The sequence below is a fragment of the Pteropus vampyrus genome, unplaced genomic scaffold (assembly GCF_000151845.1).
Source record: "Pteropus vampyrus isolate Shadow unplaced genomic scaffold, Pvam_2.0 Scaffold71, whole genome shotgun sequence".
Classification (NCBI taxonomy): Eukaryota; Metazoa; Chordata; class Mammalia; order Chiroptera; family Pteropodidae; genus Pteropus; species Pteropus vampyrus.
In genome coordinates this window covers 6,022,482-6,046,412 of record NW_011888852.1, presented here as the reverse complement: position 1 = coordinate 6,046,412, position 23,931 = coordinate 6,022,482, and the positions used below count along the sequence as shown (strand labels likewise).

General features: G+C 30.5%; 1 protein-coding gene across 4 annotated transcripts in view; it reads left to right on the top strand.

The window, feature by feature from the left end:
- The window catches only part of TRPC4 (transient receptor potential cation channel subfamily C member 4), a 223,809-nt gene that overhangs the window by 72,725 nt on the left and 127,153 nt on the right, over positions 1-23,931 (top strand). For 3 of the 4 annotated variants that reach the window (XM_011361850.1, XM_011361852.2, XM_011361854.2), the window contains exon 2: positions 4,751-5,155. In XM_011361850.1, coding sequence (XP_011360152.1) covers positions 4,778-5,155 — 378 coding nt within the window. In that variant the 5' untranslated portion in view covers positions 4,751-4,777. Of the gene's footprint in view, positions 1-4,750; positions 5,156-23,931 lie in introns of those variants that run through there. The other variant, XM_023531609.1, reaches the window with a different exon arrangement.

The window sequence follows — 23,931 nt, the reverse complement described above, 5'->3', positions numbered from 1 at the left end:
ATTTAAGAGATCTACAGAGTTCATGAAAATATTTTAACAAGGCCATATAACCCTTCCTTAAGATGAAGAAAAATCCTCAGAGACTGTGATACTTTACAGAAGTTTTAAAACTTGGCAGGAGTTTCCAGAGGCTCAAGAGAAGGAAAGGTATTCCCGTTGTAAAGAACAGTATGAGAAAATGCTTAGAGCTATAGTAGGCAAGTAGTTTGTTATTCTTGTCAGTGTAAAATAAAGTTTTCCAGGGCCAGTCTTGGGAAATAATTCTAAGAAGCCATTTAAAAGCCAAATCATGGAATAGTCTGTATTTCATAATAGGGTTGTATTTTTCCTGTGAATAGTTATCAGTCATTTAAAGATTATAAGTGAGAGAGTGACTTGATTAGATTCACATTTTAGAATGTTTTAGGATGTGGCATTGTGGAGCTAAATAGGGAGGATGTAAAAAATATATATATATATCAGTGGAATTTTAAGAAGAATATTGCTATAGCTGTATGAAAAAAAGAATAGGAGATAAAGTCAACATTACGAGAGAGAATGCATTGAGCAGTTGAAATGTGACCAGTAAGACTTAAGAAATGATTCTTAACATATGTAATGTTGGTAATGAGAATGATGGATAGAGAAAAGAGCCATGAGCAGGCATAACATTTTAGCTTTGCATGGAAGAAAGGGAGTCTGGGTGAATTACTGGGAGAGGTAAGACTGAGATAAAGTTTTAAGAGAAGAACGTCATAGAACATCACAGAATTCAAGGCAAAACAATTTTCATTTCAAAGGGCCCAGTCAACAGAGGCTTCTGAAAAGTTGGTTATTATAAGGTTTGAAAAGTACCAAAATGTATTTGGCAAGTATCAGGGCATGATTGACCTCAAGAAAAGAAATTCCATGATGGATATAAACATCATGTTAGAAAAATATGAGTAATTGAGGAAAAAAAAAACAACTTAAAGTTATAGAATAAAGAAAATCATGAGAGAAAGAATTGTCAAAAGTAATTCGAATTTTAAGATAAGAATGTTAAAATTAAGTACATTTGTAATTTGAGGAGGAGAGTCAGTTTTCAGAAAAAAGTTTAAATATGAAACTCAGAGAAGTAGAAATGAATGAAAGCTCAGACAGAAGGATTAGCAGCAAGAGTAGGGAGAGAGCATACTTTCCTTTGAAACTGGAGGGAAAAAAGAAATAAATGAATGCACACATTCTAACTCTCAGGGTAGAAATTCAAACTTTTCTTACTACGTGTTTTTCTAAAGCTTGTTTTATAAAGTTCATGAGATAAAAATCAAGTTAAATAAAAAAATTCCACCTTGCATGTGCCATTCTCCACAGTGTGTGTGTGCGTGCGTGTGTGTGTGTGTGTGTGTGTGTGTGTGTGTTCAATGGAGATATTGAATATTTAGTTTTAAGTTTGATTCTTATTAAGTTATAAGGGATTTTAATTTTAAAAATAAGTATAATTCTGATTTTCTTTTTAAAAATCCTAGGATGTCAGAATATTTTATTTAGTAAAGTTCTTTTCTTTCATTGAGCAATAATATAAAAATCATCTTCATAGCATTCACAGAAATGTCCCTAAAACTTTTTAAAGGAATTTAGTAGTTCACTGTGCTTTTATGACAGCAAAATAAGAGGATAATGTTGACAATCAAATGTTGGTTAGTCTAAGTCACAAAACATTTTAGTCAAAATGTGGTGTTTTTGATATAAGACTTGCAACTACGGAAACGTGCATATAGTATCCTGCTTAAGGGAACTAAAAAAGGTCTAGAATTCAGAATGGTAGCAAAAATCTTGAAGGACAAGTCTATGTATTGAAAAATTATATAATTTTCCTTACTCTTTTAAGGATTTCACCATTAGAGTTGCCCTCTCTATTTCTCTCTCTCTTTCGTATTCCAATTTTAAACACATTTCAAAACCACCTAGCCTTCCCAATGTGAGTTCCTATATTTTTCAAATATATTCCAGAAATTGAAAGAGGACATTATAGCTAATAAAAGATACTTCTCGGTACTAACTCATTGATTCTTCTCACCCATTTCTTTGTAGTATTGTTTACCTCACTTTATACATGGAGAAACAGAATATTTAATGTAATGTTTCATACCCAGTTCGCATCTTAAATACATTATTGATTATTAAATATATTGTTGATTAGTATCATCTTTTAAAAATGTACTTATATAATTTACATTTGTGGCAATTATATGTATTAAATGAAATAGTTTTTAATAAATTTAATTCCTTATTATCTGTCAGCACCCCTCCCTCAATTTCTCCAGTGTCTTCTATTGTTGTCTACCAATCTCTTCATTGTCATCTTGAATTTTGAAAATAAGAAGTCAAATGTTGTTTACTATCTAATTCTTTATTTGATATTATCTTAATAAAACAAAATAAAGAATAGAACACAGCACAACACAACTCAACACAGTACAACACATTTCCATTCTCTAGGTTGATTCCTAACCTGATTGAGTTACAATTCATATGAAGTTCTAATACTCGGTGTATGTGTGTGTGTGAGTGTGTGTGTGTGTGTCTGTGTCCATACTCTCATTTTAAACTATATTTTAGGTAAACTTCATTCAAACATTAGTCTTAAGCAAAAACATTGTTGGTAGGAAATCTCAAAAATTAACTCTAAAAAAGGTATATTCATATATTTTTCAAATAGTCAAAGTGAGGTAATAAAGAAGAATGTATACTGCTGAAATATAAAATAAATGCTAGTTATTATCATTATGAAGCATTTATATTGCAGTGTTGATAAAATTACAGTGCAAAGGCCACAACATTGTTCTCGCACACTCTATAGATGCTGGCATGGATTGGGAAAAGAAGTACTGGGAAGTGTGTGACAGCTGACACTCTGAGGCAAATGTTTTAATGTTATCATTGATATATGAATGGGGCATTCAGAATCAGAAAATTAGAATGAAGTATGTAACATCATAATAATGTTGGTTTATTAAAGTTTTAACTAAACTAGAGAAATATTAAATTGTCCTTTTCATCCAATAATATAAATTCTACAACCATTATTTTAGTGAGTGAGTTAAAGCATTTCCCAAATACTACAATCATAATCAAGCTTCAAGCAAGTAATTTGCACACCTTAATTAATATATTTGAACACCATCATTACTCTCTATTTTTCTCTAAAAAGTTAGTATTACCGTTTAAAGAATGCATAACACATCCTGTCTGCAGTTGTGAAATAAATTTATGTCATTCTGTGTTGTTGGTCATATTTTATACATTTAAATACCAAGACTAATAAAATATGAAATATTTGAGAAAAGTTTTCTGGATTATGGGATTCCCACTTTCTGTTTAATCTATGAAGTCACTTTAATAAAATAATCTAATATGTCCTAAAGGAACAAATTATAAAAGTTTTGCATATTAGTGCCTGAACCTAGATATTTGGGAGACCATACTGAATAAGCTGGACATCAAAGAGTGAAACTTAACTGCCTGATTACTGAAATTGCAATTAAATTGAGATAGCATACAAACAATGCATAATTTCCAAAATTAAAAACTTTACATTAAATACAATCACACTTGTTAATGCAACACATGTTTAACCTACAGTTAAAGCATTATTCAAAACAGATTAATTTACTCATAAAATGATTAGGTCTAAAAGATTAGTTAAGAGGACTATGCATGTTCAGGTACCTAGAATGCTTATTAATTTCACATGGCAAATGTATGTAAATAAATATGTGAATTAAATATAAATGCCAATAATAAAATAGTTTAGATCATAAGTATGAAATCAGGAACTAACAGCAATAAAGAAATTATATTCAAAACATAATACATTTTTCTGCAAATTTGTATTAGGATGATACTAAATCAATATAGCTTCCAGCAACTTTGTTCTTATTAACTTATTAATTTCTTCATCTTCAACTATATCTTTGGTATAACTTTCAAATAATAATTGTTTATAATAAATATATTTCTGTCTTGTGGTTAATTGTTTCATAATCCAAAGGTAATAAAACTAAGAAAATAGCATGTTCATAATAAAGTCTCTGTATTTAATCATTTTCTAAATCCTTCCTTTGAAAATTGAACTGCCTAGGCTCATTTTGATCATTAATATTATCAGTACACATTTTTCACTCTCAGTGGATTACTTACAAAGAAAAAAAAATAAAATTATGCTCATCAAGCTTAGTATAACATTTTATTGACATTAATAACATTATTTCACTTTAACTTTGATGTCAATACTTACTAATATTAAGAATAGAATATGTGAAAAGTAAAAAACATTTTGCCAAGACTGTGATATTCTATAATCTCAACAACATCTCCATGATTAGCAAAATCGACATATATTGAATGTCCTGGTCCAGTTTTGGAACCTCAAAGATACAGCCTCTGATTTTTAAGGTTTTCTGCTAAAAACTATATATACTTATGATAAATTTTGTAAATAAAAATCTATAGTTGTATTCTGTGACAAATGTCACTTTCAAAGTAATTTTTTTAAAGAACTTGAGAATATTAACATCTTTTTTATTCCTTTTAGATTAGGACTTAGTTACTTGTGTTTGCAAATAACTGAATAATTATTAAATCTATTTCCGTTGTTTAAGGGGAAAAACTTTATAATTAATAATCACATCGTTGTTATTGACATCATCTTGAGTTCTGTGATGCATAATAATTAAAAAGTGTACCAACAATAATTCTTGTGTTTTTTGGTTTTTGTTTGCACTTCCAGAGACAAAGAAATAGCATGGCATGAAACATGGCTCAGTTCTATTACAAAAGAAACGTTAATGCCCCCTACAGAGACCGCATCCCTCTAAGGATCGTCAGAGCAGAATCGGAACTCTCACCATCAGAAAAAGCCTATTTAAATGCTGTAGAAAAAGGAGATTATGCAAGTGTCAAGAAATCCCTAGAGGAAGCTGAAATTTATTTTAAAATCAATATTAATTGCATTGACCCTCTTGGAAGAACTGCTCTCCTAATTGCAATTGAAAATGAGAACTTGGAGCTCATTGAACTACTCTTGAGTTTTAATGTCTATGTCGGTGATGCTCTGTTACATGCAATCAGGAAAGAAGTCGTCGGAGCTGTTGAGCTGTTACTGAACCACAAAAAGCCCAGTGGAGAAAAACAGGTACATGCGAAAATGCTGTCTTTAATGTATTTTACTTATGGAAGGTTTCCATGGATGTTTACATTCCCCAAAATGTTAAGAAATGTAAGCATTAAAATCAGAACTATTATGACAAAAAACTAATGTTAAGTACACAGTTCATATTTTCCAATAGTTACCCACCACTGCCACCTGCATCTCTTACCCTGGCAAATGACCTTTAGTGAGGAACTAAAGCAAAACAAAGTAACCTATGTTGGCATCTCTTACACCAGAAACATTTCTACGTCATGCTCGACATACAATGTTGTTTGCGCTTAGTGTGTACTTGGTAGGTTTCCTGTTCTCTTTCACTTTTTAACATTCTACAATGGCATGCTAAATTCTTTTGATATTTTCCTGTTTAACCTGCTTACCTATTCTGCATGTTACTGTGAAAGTAAATTGCATTATCTAATTTTGATATCGTTTTTTAGCAAACTCTAGTGGATTCTTTTAAATTGAGACAAAAAAAGATTACTAGAAAATAACTGAATTCTGATTATAGATTTAATATAAAATTTATTAATGGCAAAGTATAAGCTATATACTAGTATAAAATAAATGAAAACGGCTCATAATGTTTTTTTTCTTTGCCTATTATCGCCAAGTTTTTACTTCTAAGAAAGTAGAGAAATCATAGACAGAAACAAATAAGGAATTTGTTTTTGTCTGTCTAGATCTTTCCTTCTGTTACTGACCTGTATCTAAATTGTCAATTTGATCCTTTTTCCTTTCACACTGAAGTCTTCTCTTCCCTGCATCATGTAACTGACTAAATGCAAAGACAGTTAATGTAATGTAGTGGCTCCAAATTTGTCTTTTAAAGTAAAATCTTATGAAACGTGTGTTATTACAGCTCTAGCAATTTCTGCTCTCTTTGATAATGTGCAAATTTCTATCTCTGTAAATGATAGACTGTTAGGAGGTGATAACAAATTTTTTTAAAGCAAGCTCTGCTTGCAGCTACTGTTATCTTTGCTTTACTGAAGGACTTTAATTAGAATCCTCACTATTATTAGAAGAAATTTGTGGCTGGGTGTCTCCTGAAAAGCTTTCCCTGTATTCTCAAAAGTCTGTGTTTTCTGATCCATTCTCATATTTCACCACCATTCATCCCCTTCCCCATACTTGAACTTTTATAAATAATACTTCACAATAACAATATTTCTCTGTTTATTGCTTTACTGACTTTTTGTTGTTTGTTTCATATCCAGGTGTTTAGGCATTACCCTTCTTATTGTATTGCTAAAACTTGATAAAAAATTTGCTTATTTCATCTGTCCTTTCAAATGTGTACGAACCTTGACATATGAAATATTATTTCCTAGATTTTCACCACTAAGGGAGTTCATGATACTTAGGAGTCACTAGAAGTCTGTTTTAATCTGTGTAAGTTTAGATGCTACTTACTCAGTCACCTTGTGACTTTAAAATTCCTTCTAGAATTATACCCCTAAAGTATTTGTATTTTATAATAACAATGGTTTATGTTGTACAATCTCTTGTTTTATGTCTATATAGGCAGCCATAGACAAATGTTGTGACTGTGATCTAAATCATTTTAGATTGCAACAAGTCGATAGAATGAAATTTCTAATTTCTATGAATGTGTTTTTCTCATATATTACTAAATAACCTTCTTTGTTCTATATGCTGGAGAACATTGGCAATACATTTTAATGTCTCTATAGTCAATGACATTTGTGCTGGCTAGGGTAATTCGGTGTTTGGAGAAGATATCTGCTATTATGAGAATGTTTGTTGGAAGGTGTTCAACTTTGAGCTAAACTCTTATCTCACAAGTAGGTCCTGGCTCCTTAGAGGCACTTGATCTGAACCCTGATTATCATAAAAGGCAGTAAAGTTTTGCAATCTGCTAAGAGTTTGAAATATCCTAGGCCAGGTATTTCTGGAAGATTTCTCTTACATTAGTTTTCTAGCCAAGCATTTTCCTTTTCTATTTGTACATTCTAGAATTCCTCTTCAGTGAAGGCACTAAGAAAAAACAAAAATTGTATCTTTTTGTTTGAACTTTTTAATTTTCAAAGAGCAAATCTAATCTACTTCTGAAATCCTGGTATTTTGTACAATTGAAGTGGGGTTGTTACAACATGAAATTTATATAGTGTACAACACACAAAAGATGTCCTTGAAGCTTAGGAGTGCAGACAAACTCCCTTAGAGTTTGGCTGTTTGTCTGTGATTTACTTAAATAATACAGCTCCTGAGTATAGCTAAATCTCTGGGAATAGGTTTCCATAAATCAGTGTTGCAAATATGCTTTAGACAGAAATTTTTTCTCTCCTAAATTGTAATTCTTGTAATCATTGAAAGCCATTTTGGATAGTATTATAATTTGCCTAATTTTAAGTCTCATGGATATCCCACAAAGATTCTGTGACACATTGCCATTAATTTTGTCAAGGTCATTGAAGTCAAGTGTTAAAACCTGGAAACGGTAATAACCAGGTGGACAAAATAAACAAAACTTGTCTTAAAATGAGTCAAGAAAGAAGATCTAATTTAAAAAAAAATACAAATCTGATTATTAAAACATTTACTTGGAACTTAAAATGTGTCAAATATAGGTTAGAATATATATTCTTCTTTTACAAATTTTTCGCATATTAATTTTTTTCTCTGGAAAAAGATACGGTGCTTAATGGCATCTTGAAATCATAAGGGCTTTGAGATTTCAGATTAATTTGTTTTCTCATACAGTATATGTACCAGGGGAAAATCTGAGAATGTTTACTATACCAGGCTTTCTGATGGGCAGTGGGGAGAAGATACTGTTCCTGTTCTCTTGTGCCTTAAGGTCTAATTGTGAGGAGAGACAGGAAAAATATCATGGGACTATGAATAAAGGTGATCACAATGGAAATGATGAAAGAGAATAAATCCTCAGGTAATTATGAATTTAAATGGACCGGATTTGGTAAATACAAAATGTTACTGGGCAGAGGGTATGAGGGAGCCAGAGAGGAGCCTGAAGAAGAAAGAGGAATACGGTTAAGGGTTTATACCTGGGAAAAGTTAACTCCATTAACTGAGGTAGATATTATGAGAAAAGGTTTGTGGGGCCTGATTGGATACACTCCATTTTGATTCATTGAAATTAACATCTAGGTGGTAATTAGAAATTCTGGACTTAAGAAAACGGTCTGGAATTGCTATATAAATGATAAAGAAGACACTGAAGCAAAGAAAATCATTTGTCTTTCTATCACTGACATTTTCTCTTCTTGGTCTTGTATATTTTTTAAATGTTTGTGATTGTTAGTATATCAAAAGATTTTCATACTGCAGTAACTCATGAAGATATTTAGATTTTGCCAGTTGGACATACATTATTAAATATTTCCCTCCATATTTAATATAGACCTTCGTAAATCAGGGTATTGAGTTCCTAGAGTTTTATTTTTACTATCAAAAAATAGAAAAAGAAATATTTAATTTCTTTTATGTAGTAGGCAGCATGGAGAACATGTGGTTCTTAATGCCAAGCAGAAAAACAAAACATTATATATTTTTACTAGGACTGCTACCTTGCTAGAATCATTACTCTGATATTCTCTGATGATTTTATTGAAATTTTCTTTAACCTTTTTAGTACCTTATTTCTCTATAGGAAATAACTGAGAGTGACTTATTAGCCCCCTTTTCAGTCAATTGATTGGTTACTTGACTTTTAATTATTCTAGCAGAACTTTTTCTTTGAGGTCTTCTAAGGCCAGATCCAACTTCAATCTTAGCTGCTTCAGTAAATGTTTATCAGAAACAGAACTTTCTTTTCCACTTTTCACATAGATAGTCTTCAGCATCATCAGAATCACTGGAAGGTTATGTTAAAGCAAAGACTGCCCTATCCTAAGAATCTCAGGTGCAGTGAGTCTGGTATGGGACTCTGGAATTGTATTTCTAACAAGTACCCAGGTCTTGAGACAACATTGAGAACAGCTGCTGGTCTTGAGACAACATTGAGAACAGCTGCCTTAAAGGATGTTGAAAGTTATAGAATACATACAGTAATACATTTTATGTTAGATGTGTTGAACTATCCTAGACTAACCTGGCCTTTAGGAGATTTCAATTAATTCTCTTAAGTACTAATGATTAAATTATACTTAATATATTAGAGTTTGCCAATTCCACTAATATATTTATTATTATTTATTATATTTATTATTATCTTTGGGTAAAAGATTTTGCTAAACATTACTTATATGTTCAATAATTAAGTTCCTAGAGTACCTCAATTGAAGAAATTTTGGTTTTAAAACTCTACTATAAAGAATACCAGATTTTATAATAGTAAGGGATCTTAGAGATCATCTAATATAATCACTTCATTTCATAAAGGAGAAAAAAGAAAGAGGAGCCCAGTGTGATTTAGCATTCGACCTAACAGGATCTATAAATTAATAGCTAGTAACTAACCTTGAGATAGTCTGAATGATGATAATAATAATTACAGCAACAATATTAATATTAGATGAAATTTATTGAACCTATCACTATGCTAGTAAATGTGATAAAAATTTTGTTTGCATTATCTCATTTAATCTTCACATTATCCAATGATGATAGGTGCTATTGTTCTCCCCATGTATAGATGGGGATATGACATCATTAAAAGGCTTAAGTGATATGTCCCAGATCATAAAACCAGGAAATATCAGTGCTGGAACTCAAGAGTCACAAAAAATGGCCGCTATGCTGTCTGACTCTAGCCACTGCACCAATTCGAATGGGAGTCATTTAAATCATTAGCTGATTTGAGTTAGATCAATTTAATAGAGCCTCTAGATCTACAGGCTGTAGATCTAGAGGCCATGTCTCTATTTGAATATTATAATGACATTTATAATTTAGTTACTCATTAAATACTAAGGGATAATGATGTCATTAGAAGCTGTGAAGTGCTAAGAAAGAGCAGAAATGAGTCATAGAAATGCTAACTTCTAGCCCTGTTCACCATTTCCGAACAGGACAAGTCTTTGAATCATTCTGAGCTTTGTTTTTCTTGGCTGTTAATCAGGATTATAGTATTAATTTACTTGATTCTTAAAATCTGATGGTGGTCAAATTCTATAAAAGTGTTTTATAAGGTAACATGTAATAACAGCATAATATATTATTATTATTGTATTATGCCATAATCTCTGTCTTCCTACCGACAAACAAATATACTAATAATATAACTTGCTGAAGTGAAGGATTGGCGATTGACAGAGCAAAGAAGAATTTAATTCATTTTACTCTTTTTCTATCTCAGTGCATGTAAAGAGTTAAAAAAATAGTTTCAGTATTTTTGCTAATACGATCTGTGGCTTTAGAAACAGCACCTATTAACTGATCAGAAAATAAAAGTCTGAAACAGGAGATTGGAATTAGCGTATGAATGCAGATATACTATTAACCCAATATATACCCTGCTGATTAAAAATAAAGAACATTATTTAGTTGATGTCATGGATGTTAATAAATATGGCCCTAGCTACTGGTAGATAGCTATGTTCTTTAAACAAATCTAAAATTTTCAGATCTAATCCATTTACTTTCTGCTTTAAAACTCAGATATTCTGAAAAAGTTTACTTTTAACTCTTGCATTCATTTTTTTTTTTAATTGGGCTTTGGAGAAGGTAATTTTGCCTTTTCCATTACTATAAACTATTATAGTACTATGGTGCCTATTAAATGATATTATGTACTAAGACGGCTTATATGCTCGAGTCTTTAGCACTGCCCTTTGAGAATGAAAACATTTCAACTTTCCTCAGTGGTTAACCATTTGGGATTTTAACCTTTTTGTTGTATTACCTCTTGGATATTGACAGTAAGTGAACCTAAATGTATGTGTAACTTTATTCTTAGGTACTATAAAAATTCAGAGAGAGTAAAAGTGAGAGAGAGGACAATTATAGTAAAGTATTAAAGATGTTGTCCCCTCAAAATCTTTATCCTATTGTGACACATACCTAGAGAAATTATCAATTATACTTTCTTTATAATTTCATATAAACTATTAATAGAAAAAATATTTATAATATTGCCTAAGTCTACTGTTACTATGAAAAAGCTGAAAATTATCCCCAAATATGATTCTTATAGTAAAGTAGTAACCAATATAAAGTATTTTTCTTAATAAGTACTTCAAATGTCTAAAAATTAAATTAAGCGTTATTATTTCACAGCAGGGAGTTTAAAAGATATTTCTACAAAGCATAGATTGTGTTTAGTCAGCAGGCAAATGGCAATCATGAGAGATCTTAATAATTCTGTCTTAAATGAAAGAATTTTAAAGACATGGACTATTGATGCACTATTAAAGTGATAAAGTAGCTTAAGCTAACGAGTCATTCTGACTCATAAAATAATATACTTTTTAAGCTCCTTAGTCAGACTAACATTTTGTTCTCTTTGGTCCTGTCCAAACTGTCCACAGAGACATTTGGTTCATGTGAAAAGGTTCTTGATATTTTGTCTTATCCAAAACATCTACGGAGACATTTGGTCCACACTGACTCACTTATCTCTCACCCCATGTGCCATGACCAGCTAGGCTACTGAAACAAGAAGAATTATCATTGGCAATACAGCCACAGCACAATTATTGGACTGATAAAACATGATAGAATTTTTTATGTATTAATCATCTAAACCAAAAGTACAAATTATGGGCTGTGGGAACCCAGGGATGTTTCCTAACTGTGGGCATTTTTGACAGGACCAGATATCAGGGACCATTCAGCATGTATCAAAGATGCTCATGGACATATGTGATAGGACAAATTTCAAGGACCTTTTGGGTTGGACCAATTGTCTCTATAGATGTTTTGAACAGAATCAAGTGTTTGATAATCTTTATTTTTCTTGAAAAACAACAAATTATAGAAAAAGTAATTTTTCTGAAATATTTCTCTTGCTCTTTTCTCTCAGCATACTACACTTATTATAAAATTCTACAAATACATCATTAAATATATTTGGAATCCAAAAGAGTAAAATTAAATAATAATAATAAAAGAACTTCAAGTAATAAAACAAAAACTGTAAGCATTTAGGCATTTTCATTCCACAGTAAGAAAATAAAAGACAAGGCCCTTATTCTCTGTTTTTGGACAGAGAAGCTAAGATAGGTAAGTCCCTTAGGACCGAAGAAATGAAATATAGTGAAAAGAGTTGAGAAACAGAAAGATATAAATCCTGTTTTATAATCTCATGTAAATTATTTAGTCTTTTGAGGCTTGACTGTCTCATAAATTTATGAGGGGGTTTATAGTTCCTCCTCACCAGGGAGATTCAGGATTAAACAAGTCAACACACTGAAGTGCCTAGCACTAAGAAAGCTGAGTATATGTAAGGCCCTTCACCTTAATCCTGTCTAAGCATTCTATATTTATTAATTTTAATTTAATTAAAAATGCATATGTGCATTGATGAGGCTAAATATTCCTGAAAACAAATGCATCATGATGTGTTAGAGCTATTTTGAAGAGTTAGTTTATAATAAAATAAGAGTGAAACTAATCTTTCAAATGTGAGCTTTTGTAAAAAGCTTTTATTGGGGTCATAGTTATTAAATATCCCCAATCCATTACAAATGTGATTAAATCTAAAAATAATAACATGATGTTTCAGTAAACACTATATATCAATTGAACTCTTTAATTATAATACTTCAAAAAATTAATCATCAAAAAATAACAGTGAGTCATTTAATAATTTCAATCAAATAGATAAGGTATTAATTGGGAATATTGAAAAATACATATTATGATAAGAATGTCTCATAAATCTTTTCAAAATGCCCTTTACTTTCAGCCTACCGTATTCACTTATTCTCTGATTAGAGGCAAAATAAGTAAAATTTTATCATTTTAACATCTAAAACACACGAAAAGGATTTATGAAGTATAGAATTTTAAATATTGTTTACAAAAACCAATTTTTCAAGGATTTAGAAGAAAGAGTGCTCTCGTTTTCATTACCACATTTATTCTTTATCCTATAATTTTCTGGATCGATTAACTTTTAGATATATTGATGTTCCAAGTCGCTATTTTTTTAATCACATGTTAGAAACACTTAACGACAATTCCAAATTGTGAGTTTTAGCCTTCTGAGAGAATGTTCACATCCACACAGAAAACTGTGGGTGGTTTTTGGAGGGTAAGAGAAATTCGTAGTTACCAGTTTATTAACAGGCTTTATAACTTATTTTTCCTTAAATGAGATCATGATAGATGAGTAGAGTGGGTTTAATTTTGCGCTCTCCCTATTCCCCTCACATTTGTAACCTAATTGTAACATTCCTTCTTAGTTTCTGGAACCTTCTAGGGAAAGTATGAAGATTTGTTTGAATTGGAGAAACAGTCTTAATTGTTAAGCAACGCTAGTATCATCAGATATAAATGAAAAATTTTAATACAATAATATCATGATGAAAAAATATAATGATGAATAAAGTATAAATTAGAAACAATTATTTAAACATTTATTTAGACTTTATATTATGTGTATTTTCCACTATTTAAAATATCAGAGAATACTTGATTAGTAGTATATTAAAGAATTTTCCTCAAAAACAATACATAATTTGAAAAAACAGGTTGATGTGTGTTGTAAATGTTTATTACATTTTACCAAGTGGTTGTAGTTCAAGAGATAATAATAAAAATTTTTAACAATAATTGAGCATTGCGCAATGTACCAGACATTCACTTAAGACTGCTTTAACAACCTTTGTGATAAGTTCTTTCATTATTGCTATTTTATGAAGAGAAGTTAACTTGCCCAAAGCCATCATCAGTAACAATAAATATAAAGTTAGAGTTATTTTTTGGAAGTCTTTAATTATACTGTTATAGCAATCAATAAAAGAGAGATAAATTTAAGAATCTTACACCCATTCAACAGACCAGTTGTTTTAGTATCCAAAAGTTAAATCTAAAATTTATTAGTATTTTTAAATTTAATTTCCCATTAACAGAAAAGTAAAAACCACAATTATAATTATCATATCTTCATTTTTATATTATGATGGTAACATTTACTTTCTCCTCCTTACATTTATAAATCATTCCAACTCTGTCAAAGCACTTTCACCATATTTAGGTCATTTGATCCTACGAGTAAAAAGGCAATGCTGTCATCTCTAAAAGTAAAGCTGGTGAAGGCTGTTCTGAAGGCCACAAACATAGATAGTGGATTTGCCAAGATCACCTGACTCCTCAGCTTTATCTCTCCAGCTTCTTTTAAGGTAACTGGTACACTTACATGCTCAGCTGTAGTCAATTCATAAAAGCCAACATCCAGACTCCCTACACTTATTAAGTAAGGGCCTTACTAACTTGCAGCCGTCATGTCTTAGCTTCTACTATTGGTTCCATATTTTGACTTTGCCTCTCCTCATTTTGATAGTCTGGCATTTTAGACTAGGATGTTTTTCATTAGGACATACTATCAATGTAATTAGTTGCATCTCTCGCTGCCAAAAAACGGATCCATATGAAGCTTGTGATTATCACCTCTGTTTAACAGGTGCTGTGACTGAGAAAAGCTCTTAGAGTGAATTTTCCACTGTAGCATAGAATTTTCAAAATAAATTTAAGTACTAATGATAATATGTAATAGTGTATTGCCATATTAGAATGATGAAACCTTGTTATGGGATTTCCATGTTTCCCATATTTTGAGTGTTCTGTCAAAGTGGATTGTGAGGATTCATGTCATTGTCCCCTACATTTCTGCCACCCATGCTCTATCCAACGTGGAGGACATAAAATAGTGCTGTATTTTACATAGTCCTAAGAGTCTCAGGCCACTTGAAAGTTACAACCAAGCTTGATAATATTTATTTATATTTAACATAAACTAAGATATTTTTTGCTTTATGGAGCCATTATTGGAATCTAAAACCATACGACTTGACACATTAACTTTTATTCATTCATGAAAATCTACATTCATTCATGGCAGCACACATTAAATAAACCTGATGAAGAAAAATATAAGACAGTAAAAATGAAGATTACCCTTGATATGATTGTTAACCTCTGAGAGCTTTGATTTATTTCAAGATTATCTCTGTAATAATTTAATAGTATGTATTCATTTGTGAATTTAAAATAAAATCATAAAATCAAAAGTACATGGAAAAGAGAAATCTATAAAACATGACAAAAATTGATAAAAATGATTTTATTTAACACTGAATAATAAATCAACAAATTATGCAATCTCCTATATTTCATATTCCATAGGGAAAGTAGCACTCTTTATTTTTCTTGAAACTGAATCCTTTTGGAAAAGCAATTTAGCAATGTTTAACAAAAACAAAATCAAAAATAAAAGCCATTCATATTTAATCACTCATTCTTTCATGTATTCAAAATGGAGGTGATTAAGTAAATTACAGTAAAATTTTAATAAAAATATTGTACGACCACCACAATGATATTTAAAAGACTTAAAATCTATCAAGGGATAAATAAATATCAAATAACAACTGAATTCTACATGGATTCATAAATAATTTTATAATTAATTTAAAACATGATGTGAATACTAAATTTCTTTAGAGAGCTAAGAGTTTGCATGTAGACAAGACATGAGCTTAAAAGTAAAGCAGATATTTAGCCTATATCTGAGCTTAAAAGTAAAGCAGATATTTAGCCTATACAAAACCTGATATGCATGGCATTTATTCCCATAGATTGGTGACTTATATTATTATATTCCCATAGATTGGTGACTTATATTATTCCCATAGATTGGTGACTTATATCTGAGCTTGAAAGTAAAGCAGATATTTAGCCTATACAAAACCTGATATGCATGGCATTTATTCCCATAGATTGGTTACTTATATTAACAAATTGGTACTTGGGCTACACTGAGCAATGTTGGGGAGGAAAAAAAGACTGATAAATTTGATTATTGAGATGAAATTAACATTAACAATCTTTGTAATAAGAATTTACACAATAACTAAAACCTGAAAAAATATTTGAAATGAATGATAGACCAAATAAGGTTAATATATTTAAGATATAACAAAAACAAACAAACAGACAAACAGATGAGCCCTTCCAGTCAAGGAACATAATATTCCAGTCTTTCAGAAACATTTCTAATTTCATGAAACTAGTATAACTTTGTTGTTAAAACCAGAAGAGAACAGTATGAGAAAGGAAAATTATAGCCTATCAAAAATATAAGTAAAAAAATCTTAAGCAATATATTTTTTTAAAATCTATTAATGTATTTCATTACTTTAGCGGATAGAAGAAAAGGAAATATATGGTTATCTCACTAGATGTAAAACTAAAAACAAAAAAAAGTAAAACCTAACATTTGATAAAATTTATATCTATCCATAATAGGGAAATTAAAAAAAAACTTTTCAAACCAGGAATTGAACAGACAAAAGATTTTCCTTAACTTGTTTACGAGAATCTACCTCAAACCTACATCTTATATAACTCTGAATAGTAAAATATTACAAATATTTATGTGAATATCAGTAAAAAAATAAGGATTCTCATTATTCTTCCTTCTATACAGCACTTTACTAGAGGTTCTATTTTGAACAAGAAAAAGTAAAAATAAAAAATACAAACACTGGAAGAGATTTTAAAAAAGTATATTCAAATAATGTGTCTACATAAAAACAAAATGTAATCTACAAGTTACTACAATTAAATAGAAAGTATATGAAATTCATGATATAAAACATTAATGTAGAAAACTCAAATGCATTTAGACAGTAATCAAAGTTGGTCCATATATTATTAACACTAACAAATTAGAACTTGTAATTATATATGAATATATAATTATATAAACTAATATATATATAGTATGTACTTATTAAAAACTACATTTTCAACAGTAACAAAAACATAAATTGTCTAGGATATATCTAACATAATATGTGCAGGAGTTTCAAGGAGAAAATTATAAATTATTATTAAAAGCTTCCTTATTTCTAACTGAAATCTGAGTCTCTCTTTCAGCATCCATCACAGCACTGGGCCTTGTTCCTCATTAGCTCTTTCATATCATTGTTCACTCTTCCTTTCTAATCCCCCACCACAGTTTAGTATTCTATACAATATTCACCACGTTTAAAGTTTTTGGACTCAAGTTTGTAGTCTCACTCCTCAACAATGGTCTTGTCTAAACTCTCTGGTTGTACACATGGATAATCTTAGAATTACCCTGACTTCTCAACCTATGTTCTCTCTTCCCAAACAATGATCTTTAACTCCACCATACCTCAACCACCTACTCCCATGGCCATACCAATAATTGTTATTATCTTTAATTATACTACCTCTAAGGTTACAATTTCTTTCCTGTTCAATTCACCTAGTACCTATACGCCAACCTTTTTCTTGAGTCCTCTTCCCCACTCCCCCCATGATATCATTTTCTTTATTAAAATCCAATAGTCCATCGTTGGTGCCACTCATCCACAGATATGTTTCCCTCACTCACTTTATTATCTGGTAAATTCCATCTCTGGTTTAGCCTGTACTCAGATATCCAGTGAGGGCTTAAGAAAAACATAATCATTTCAGCAACTTTCACTCTAAATGTTTGATCACTAATTTCTAGTGGTTATTTTGTGGTGCCCAACAATCCTACTACAGTTCCTGGGTACATATACTCTCCTAATTTTCTATGTGATGAGTTTATTTTTTTCTATTTCTTTCTTCAAATACCCAACAAATCTACAGTTTCTCTCCCCTCCTCTTTCTCAAGTGATACCCAAGTTTCCCATTTTACTAAGAAAATGGAATCAATCATGAGAGAAATTTCATATTCTTCCACCATCATAGCTACCAGCCTGCCTAAATATGTACCTCAGTATTCCAAGTTTTCATACCGTCCTTGTATTTCTCAATATTCTTTACTGGTCCTTCTTCATCTTTTCAACCTCTAAAATTTAACATATCAGAGGGGTCAAATTTCTACCTTCTCTTTTTTACCTATATTCATTTCTTACTTGCTAAGTGACATCCAGGCATATGGCTTTAAATACTACCTGTATGCTAATGACTCTGAAATGAATATCTCCAGATTTCCGATATCTCAAACTTAACATTGAAAAATAAAATCCTAATCTTTATTGTTTCCCAAAACCTCTTCTTCTAGAATGTTCTCCATCTGTCTAACCAGGTCATTTAGTCATCATTGACCTCTTCTTGTAATATTATATCTCACATCCAATATTCAATTCATTAGCAAATTCTTTTGGCTTTTTAAATAATATATCTAGTATTGGACTACTTCTCCAACACTCCGCTGCAGTTCGTTTCAGCCATCTAGATCTCTTGCGTTGATTATTGCAAGTGTTATTTGATTTTTTTTCCCTTTTCCACCTTTTTTACCCTTAGTCAAGTCTCAAAAACTATTATACTTGATAACTCTACTCCCATCAAATTGACCAAATGCCCTAATCATACTCATGCCTCAGGAATGGAGCACTTGATATTTTCTCTTCTAAGAATGTTCTGCCCTTAGCAATAAGCTTAATTTGCTCCTTAACTTTCTTCAACATCTTTTCAAGTGTCATCACATCAGTATAGGACAATGAACTTCCTTTCTTTATTTCTTCTTACTCCATTGTATTTTTCTTTATGGTCTTTATCATTTGACATTCATTCATTTGCTGTTTTATTCATCCACTTATTCATTCACATTGTGAGTCTTTCTCCTCCTCTCTTTCTAGAATGTAAGTTGAATAAAGGCAAGGATTTTGTCTGTTCTGTTCGTTGCTATATTATCCAAACTTTGAAAAGTGACCGCCATAAAAGGAGTACTCAAAAGTATTACTGAATGCTTGAAAGAATAAAAATTAGCTCTAAAGACTGTAATGAACATGAAGAGAAAAGCTAATGTGCAAGGAAGACATATATGATAGACATAGAATGAAAAGAACGCTGGGCTTCAGTTCGATCGCTAGGAAGGAATAGTATTCAAGGGATGAATAAATGAGACTAAGAAAGAGCAACCAGAGAAAATGATGATAGTGATGATGATAATTAAAATAATCATAATAGATTATGTTTTAGCAAATATGTAAACACTTTTATATTATTATTTTTAATTCATAAAAGGACCCTATGAGGTATAGACTATAATTATCTACACTTTACAGATAAGAAAATTAAAGTTTAGGGGGGTTAAATAATGTTTCCAAAGCTACAAATCGTTAGTGAAGCAGCCAATATCTGAGCCCATACGCTACCATCCATAGGAAATAGAGTCATGAAAGTCAACGGACTGGTGACTTTCAAAAAGGAAACAGTGATAAACATTGTCAAGCAAAATTAAAAATAGAATTACAGATCAGAATTAATATCTAGTTCTTACAAAATTAATTATAAACTCGGCCCATTAACTATATTTTAATAAATAAAAGATTTCAGTTAGATATCACTTAGTAGATTCTCCTTCAATATAAAAGATATAAAGAGAGATAATTTTTAAAATAAAAGTGAAGTCTGAACTAAATGATCTGGGAGTTAGTGATAATAATCTTCTAATTGCTTTAGTGATTAAACTTAACCCAAGCCAATGGTGATTTAAAGCTGCTATCTGTTTGATGTCTCCTTACGTCTTGAAATAAATGTCTCCAGTTTTTTATTCAAGATGCAAATAATATTTAATAGCTGTTATTTATGATATATCTATAGCAATATACATTAAAGAGCATGTGCCATTTTAGGAGATATACAGCTTAAATTTTCAATAACAAAAAGTACACTTCCAAACTTTGACATCTACACTTGCAAAACTGGCCCGCCAGGAAATTATTGTTTTTCCTCTTAGATGAATCAAGCATTATAATTGGGACTGTTTATGTGAGCAGAAACAGACCAATCTGGCAAGAATGAAAAAAAAAGTTTTCTATTCTTTCTCCTAATAATCTTAGGCTTGTCTCATAACCCTAGTACCTTCCTGTTATTTAGTGACTTAAAAATTACAATGTACTTTTACATTCAGTCTTCATCACAACTCTGTGAGATTTAACCTTGAGAAGTCTTTGTTATATATTTATTCAGTTCTTATTCCATAATAAGAAATATTTTGAATAAATGTCCACATTTCAAAATGGGAAATTGGAAAAGCAGAGAAGTTAACTGGCTTTTTCATTTTTACACTACTAAAAATGGTTGAATGCATATCTTCTTACCCTTGATGGCTGAGCTATTTCTAGGATCTCACAGCTGCTTTCCATATAAAACATATAGTCTATTGATTAAGAATTTAGACTCTGGAGTCAAGCTGCATGGATTTCCCTGTGACCACAGGCAAGCTATTTAATCTCTTTAAGGCCTGTTCTCCTCATTTGTAAAAAAAGGATAATAATAGCACCTAATTCCAAAAATGAGTTTGAGTGTTAACTAAGGAATTTAAAGCTCCTAGCATGGGCATGGCACATAGTAAATACCCCATACATGTTAGCTATTGCTTGTTTCACTATCATCAGACTTCGAGCATATTTGTATTAACAGTATCAATGAAGTAAAATGATTTTTGCCAGATTCTTGTTCATTTGATTCAAGTGTGTATCTTAGTTCTAAAATAAACTTGTCATCTGAGTTATCATAAAAGTATATTTACAACGTGCCTCATAACACTTATGCAGAAAAATACAGAGTATATTTGCTGATATTTTAATTCAAACTAGACTTTAAATAAGCTTATAATAAAATATATAGCTAATGCAATTTAAAATAAATATTAACTTTTAAAAAGTAAAAACTATTGATATATTATTCATATTTGTATTAGGTGTATCACTGATCCAAGCTTGAGTAAAATTGTATTTTGTATGAGAGCTCTTAAAGGAGATAAGAGAATCAGGAACTGAATAATATTCACTCTCCTTTCTCGCTTGTCTCACAAAATCTTTTTTTGAAAATGAAGATTTCTCTCTTCTTGTGAAAAAAAAAAATAATAATACCTTCCTCTTCCCTCCATTTGAAGAGAAAAAAATGGCAGCTTAATTACAGTTCAATTTTCATTAAAGGGCATTATTAAAATGATAAGATATGAGTGGGATTCTGAATGTTTGATAGAATTGCATAAGTGTGAAAGAATATGCACAAGCCAAGAAGAAAACTATGAATGGAAAGTTTGATTGTGGAATGATTGGGCCATAGGATTCATGTCAAAGAGAAGTTACAAAGCAGATTTTAATACACAGAGTTGGGCCCTGTCCATCAAATAAAGCAGTTAAGGTATAACTGTATTATACTAAGGACAGTATCCGATTGAGAATAGATTCTCAACAAGTGTTTAAAGAACCTCAAATAAGGAGCCTTTATGTAAATAAGTATGCTACGACTCTCCAACAGGACAAAATATACTTAATATTCGCATCACAGAAAGAACTTATAAATTAAAAATAAAATTATAAACAACCCAAAAGACAAATGGACAATTAAAAACAAGTGTATCAAAGAAGAAAATTTTAAAAGTCAGAAACATTTGATTATTTTTACTAATTAATAATCAAGAAGAGGCAAATTAAAACAATGAACTACAGTAGTTTTGTCCATCATATTGTCAAACGTAAGTAGCTGTGGAGACAGGCTCCTTCATTTGTCGAAAGCTAGAATATGAATTCATGGACCTTCCTCCAGATTGACACACAGCATTCATTCCAATTCAAATATTCAATAGCATCATAATATTTCATACATTTGTGCTGTTTCTTAATTTTTTACTGGTATTTTATTTCTAATCTTATTACATTGGGTAGACACTCTCAAATAATGGGGACCAATAATTGTGGGCATAAACATTTCAGTCTTATTTCTAATTTTAATAGAAAAAGCTTTCAGTCTTTATTATGAGGTTTTCTATTGGCATTTGGTAAATATTGTTCATCATATTTAGGAATAATGAGGATTTTATCAAATATTTTATGTATGGTATCACATTTAAAAACATAATTCACTGCAAAAATTGTAGTGAAAATATAATAATAATCAATGGAATTTACATTCAGAAATAAATGCTATTTTTACACTGTGTTTTATCCTTTCCATACATGGTTGGATTCAACTTTCTAACAATTATTCCAGTGGCCTCCTTTCTAGAGAATTTTTAACTTTATTTTTATTTTCCTTTTGATCTTTGTTTTTTGTAGAAGAGGATTCCTTACTTTGTTAACATCTAAGATTTTGGTTATTTATTGCTTATTTAAAAGTAAAGGAGAGAGAATTGCAACTAAGGAAATAAACATAAGTATAAAATAATGTAGAGGCCAAAACTAACAATAATTTATTATTACAATAATATGAATTGGCCAATTGCCCCTAATTAAAAGACAGAGGCCTATATACACATGAGCTTAATTAAGGAAGATCTATGTTCTTTATAAGAGACTCAGTAAAACAAAGTGTTATTTTGATTTTTTATTCTTTAACCTCAAACCCTCACCAGTTCCTAGGTTACAATGAGATAGTTCAAAACTAAATTCCAAATTATTATTGGACATTCTCTTTCCATTTGTCTCTTCAGATTCACCTCCTTACTTATCAACTATATTACTAACCTCCAGGCACAATACAAATAAACATTTGAGTTAACTCCAGATATTGCAAGATTCATTCTTCAACCTGTTTTTTCTTTCCTGTGTGATAGTGAAGTACTTAATATTGGGTTACAATATTTTCCAGAATATTTGCTACTATAGAATATATGGGTGATGTATCATCTGAATTCTAGTATCACCATGAATGCCTTTCTTTTACTTTAACAAAAAAATGATTATTTGGCTAGATGTAGATTCTCGAATCACATTATTTTACTAAAAATTGTCTATAGATCAATTGCACTGTCTTATAGCTCTTAATGAGGAAAGATGAGAAGCTTGATATTAGTTGTATTTCCATTGTTACTCACTTGTTCTATATATGGTGACTTTACATTTTTTTCTTGATTTGGAAGTTTGGGATATCAGCAGGATGTATCTAGTTATATATCATTGTTTTCATTATTTCAGCCAAAGACCTAATGAAACTTCTTAGTCTACAGACCTAACATTTCCTTAGAATAGGAAAATTTCATTTGCTGTTTATAAATCACTTTTTTGGTGAGCCTCTCTCCATCTGTTTTTAATTTTCTCCTTAAATATCACGTATTTACATATTGTCTTCAGTATTTTTCTCCAAATTTTTCCTTATAAAGTGTGTGTGTGTGTGTGTGTGTGTATGTGTGGTTGTGATCTATTTGCACTACTTGATATTCTAGGACATTTTAATCATAGAACATTCTATCTTTGAATGAAGGTATATATATTTTTTAACTCCAAAAATAAGATTTTTTTTTCAGAAAGTATAATTCTCTAATCGCCTCTCCTAGAAAACAACTTTCTAGTTAGTGCTTTCTATATAAAATTTTCATATGAGTCTTCCAATTTCAATTTAATCAGACTCGAAGAGCTTCTTAACATAGGGATGCTATAGAAAAAAGTCAAGGATATCTGTGAACTCGGATGGGAAAATTATGTCTTATTTTACTAACTTCTAGACTAAATATATAATTTCCTTCAATCATAAAAATAGACCAAAAAAGCAGTTTTGCTAGTAGTTCTTATGTGTTTGTCAATAGTAACAATAATAGATATTTTACTGCCATGTTAATATGTTACTGCATATCTGATATATTTATATGTTGATCATTACTTTAAAATTAGTCTAATTACCTGCCAGTAGATCTTTTT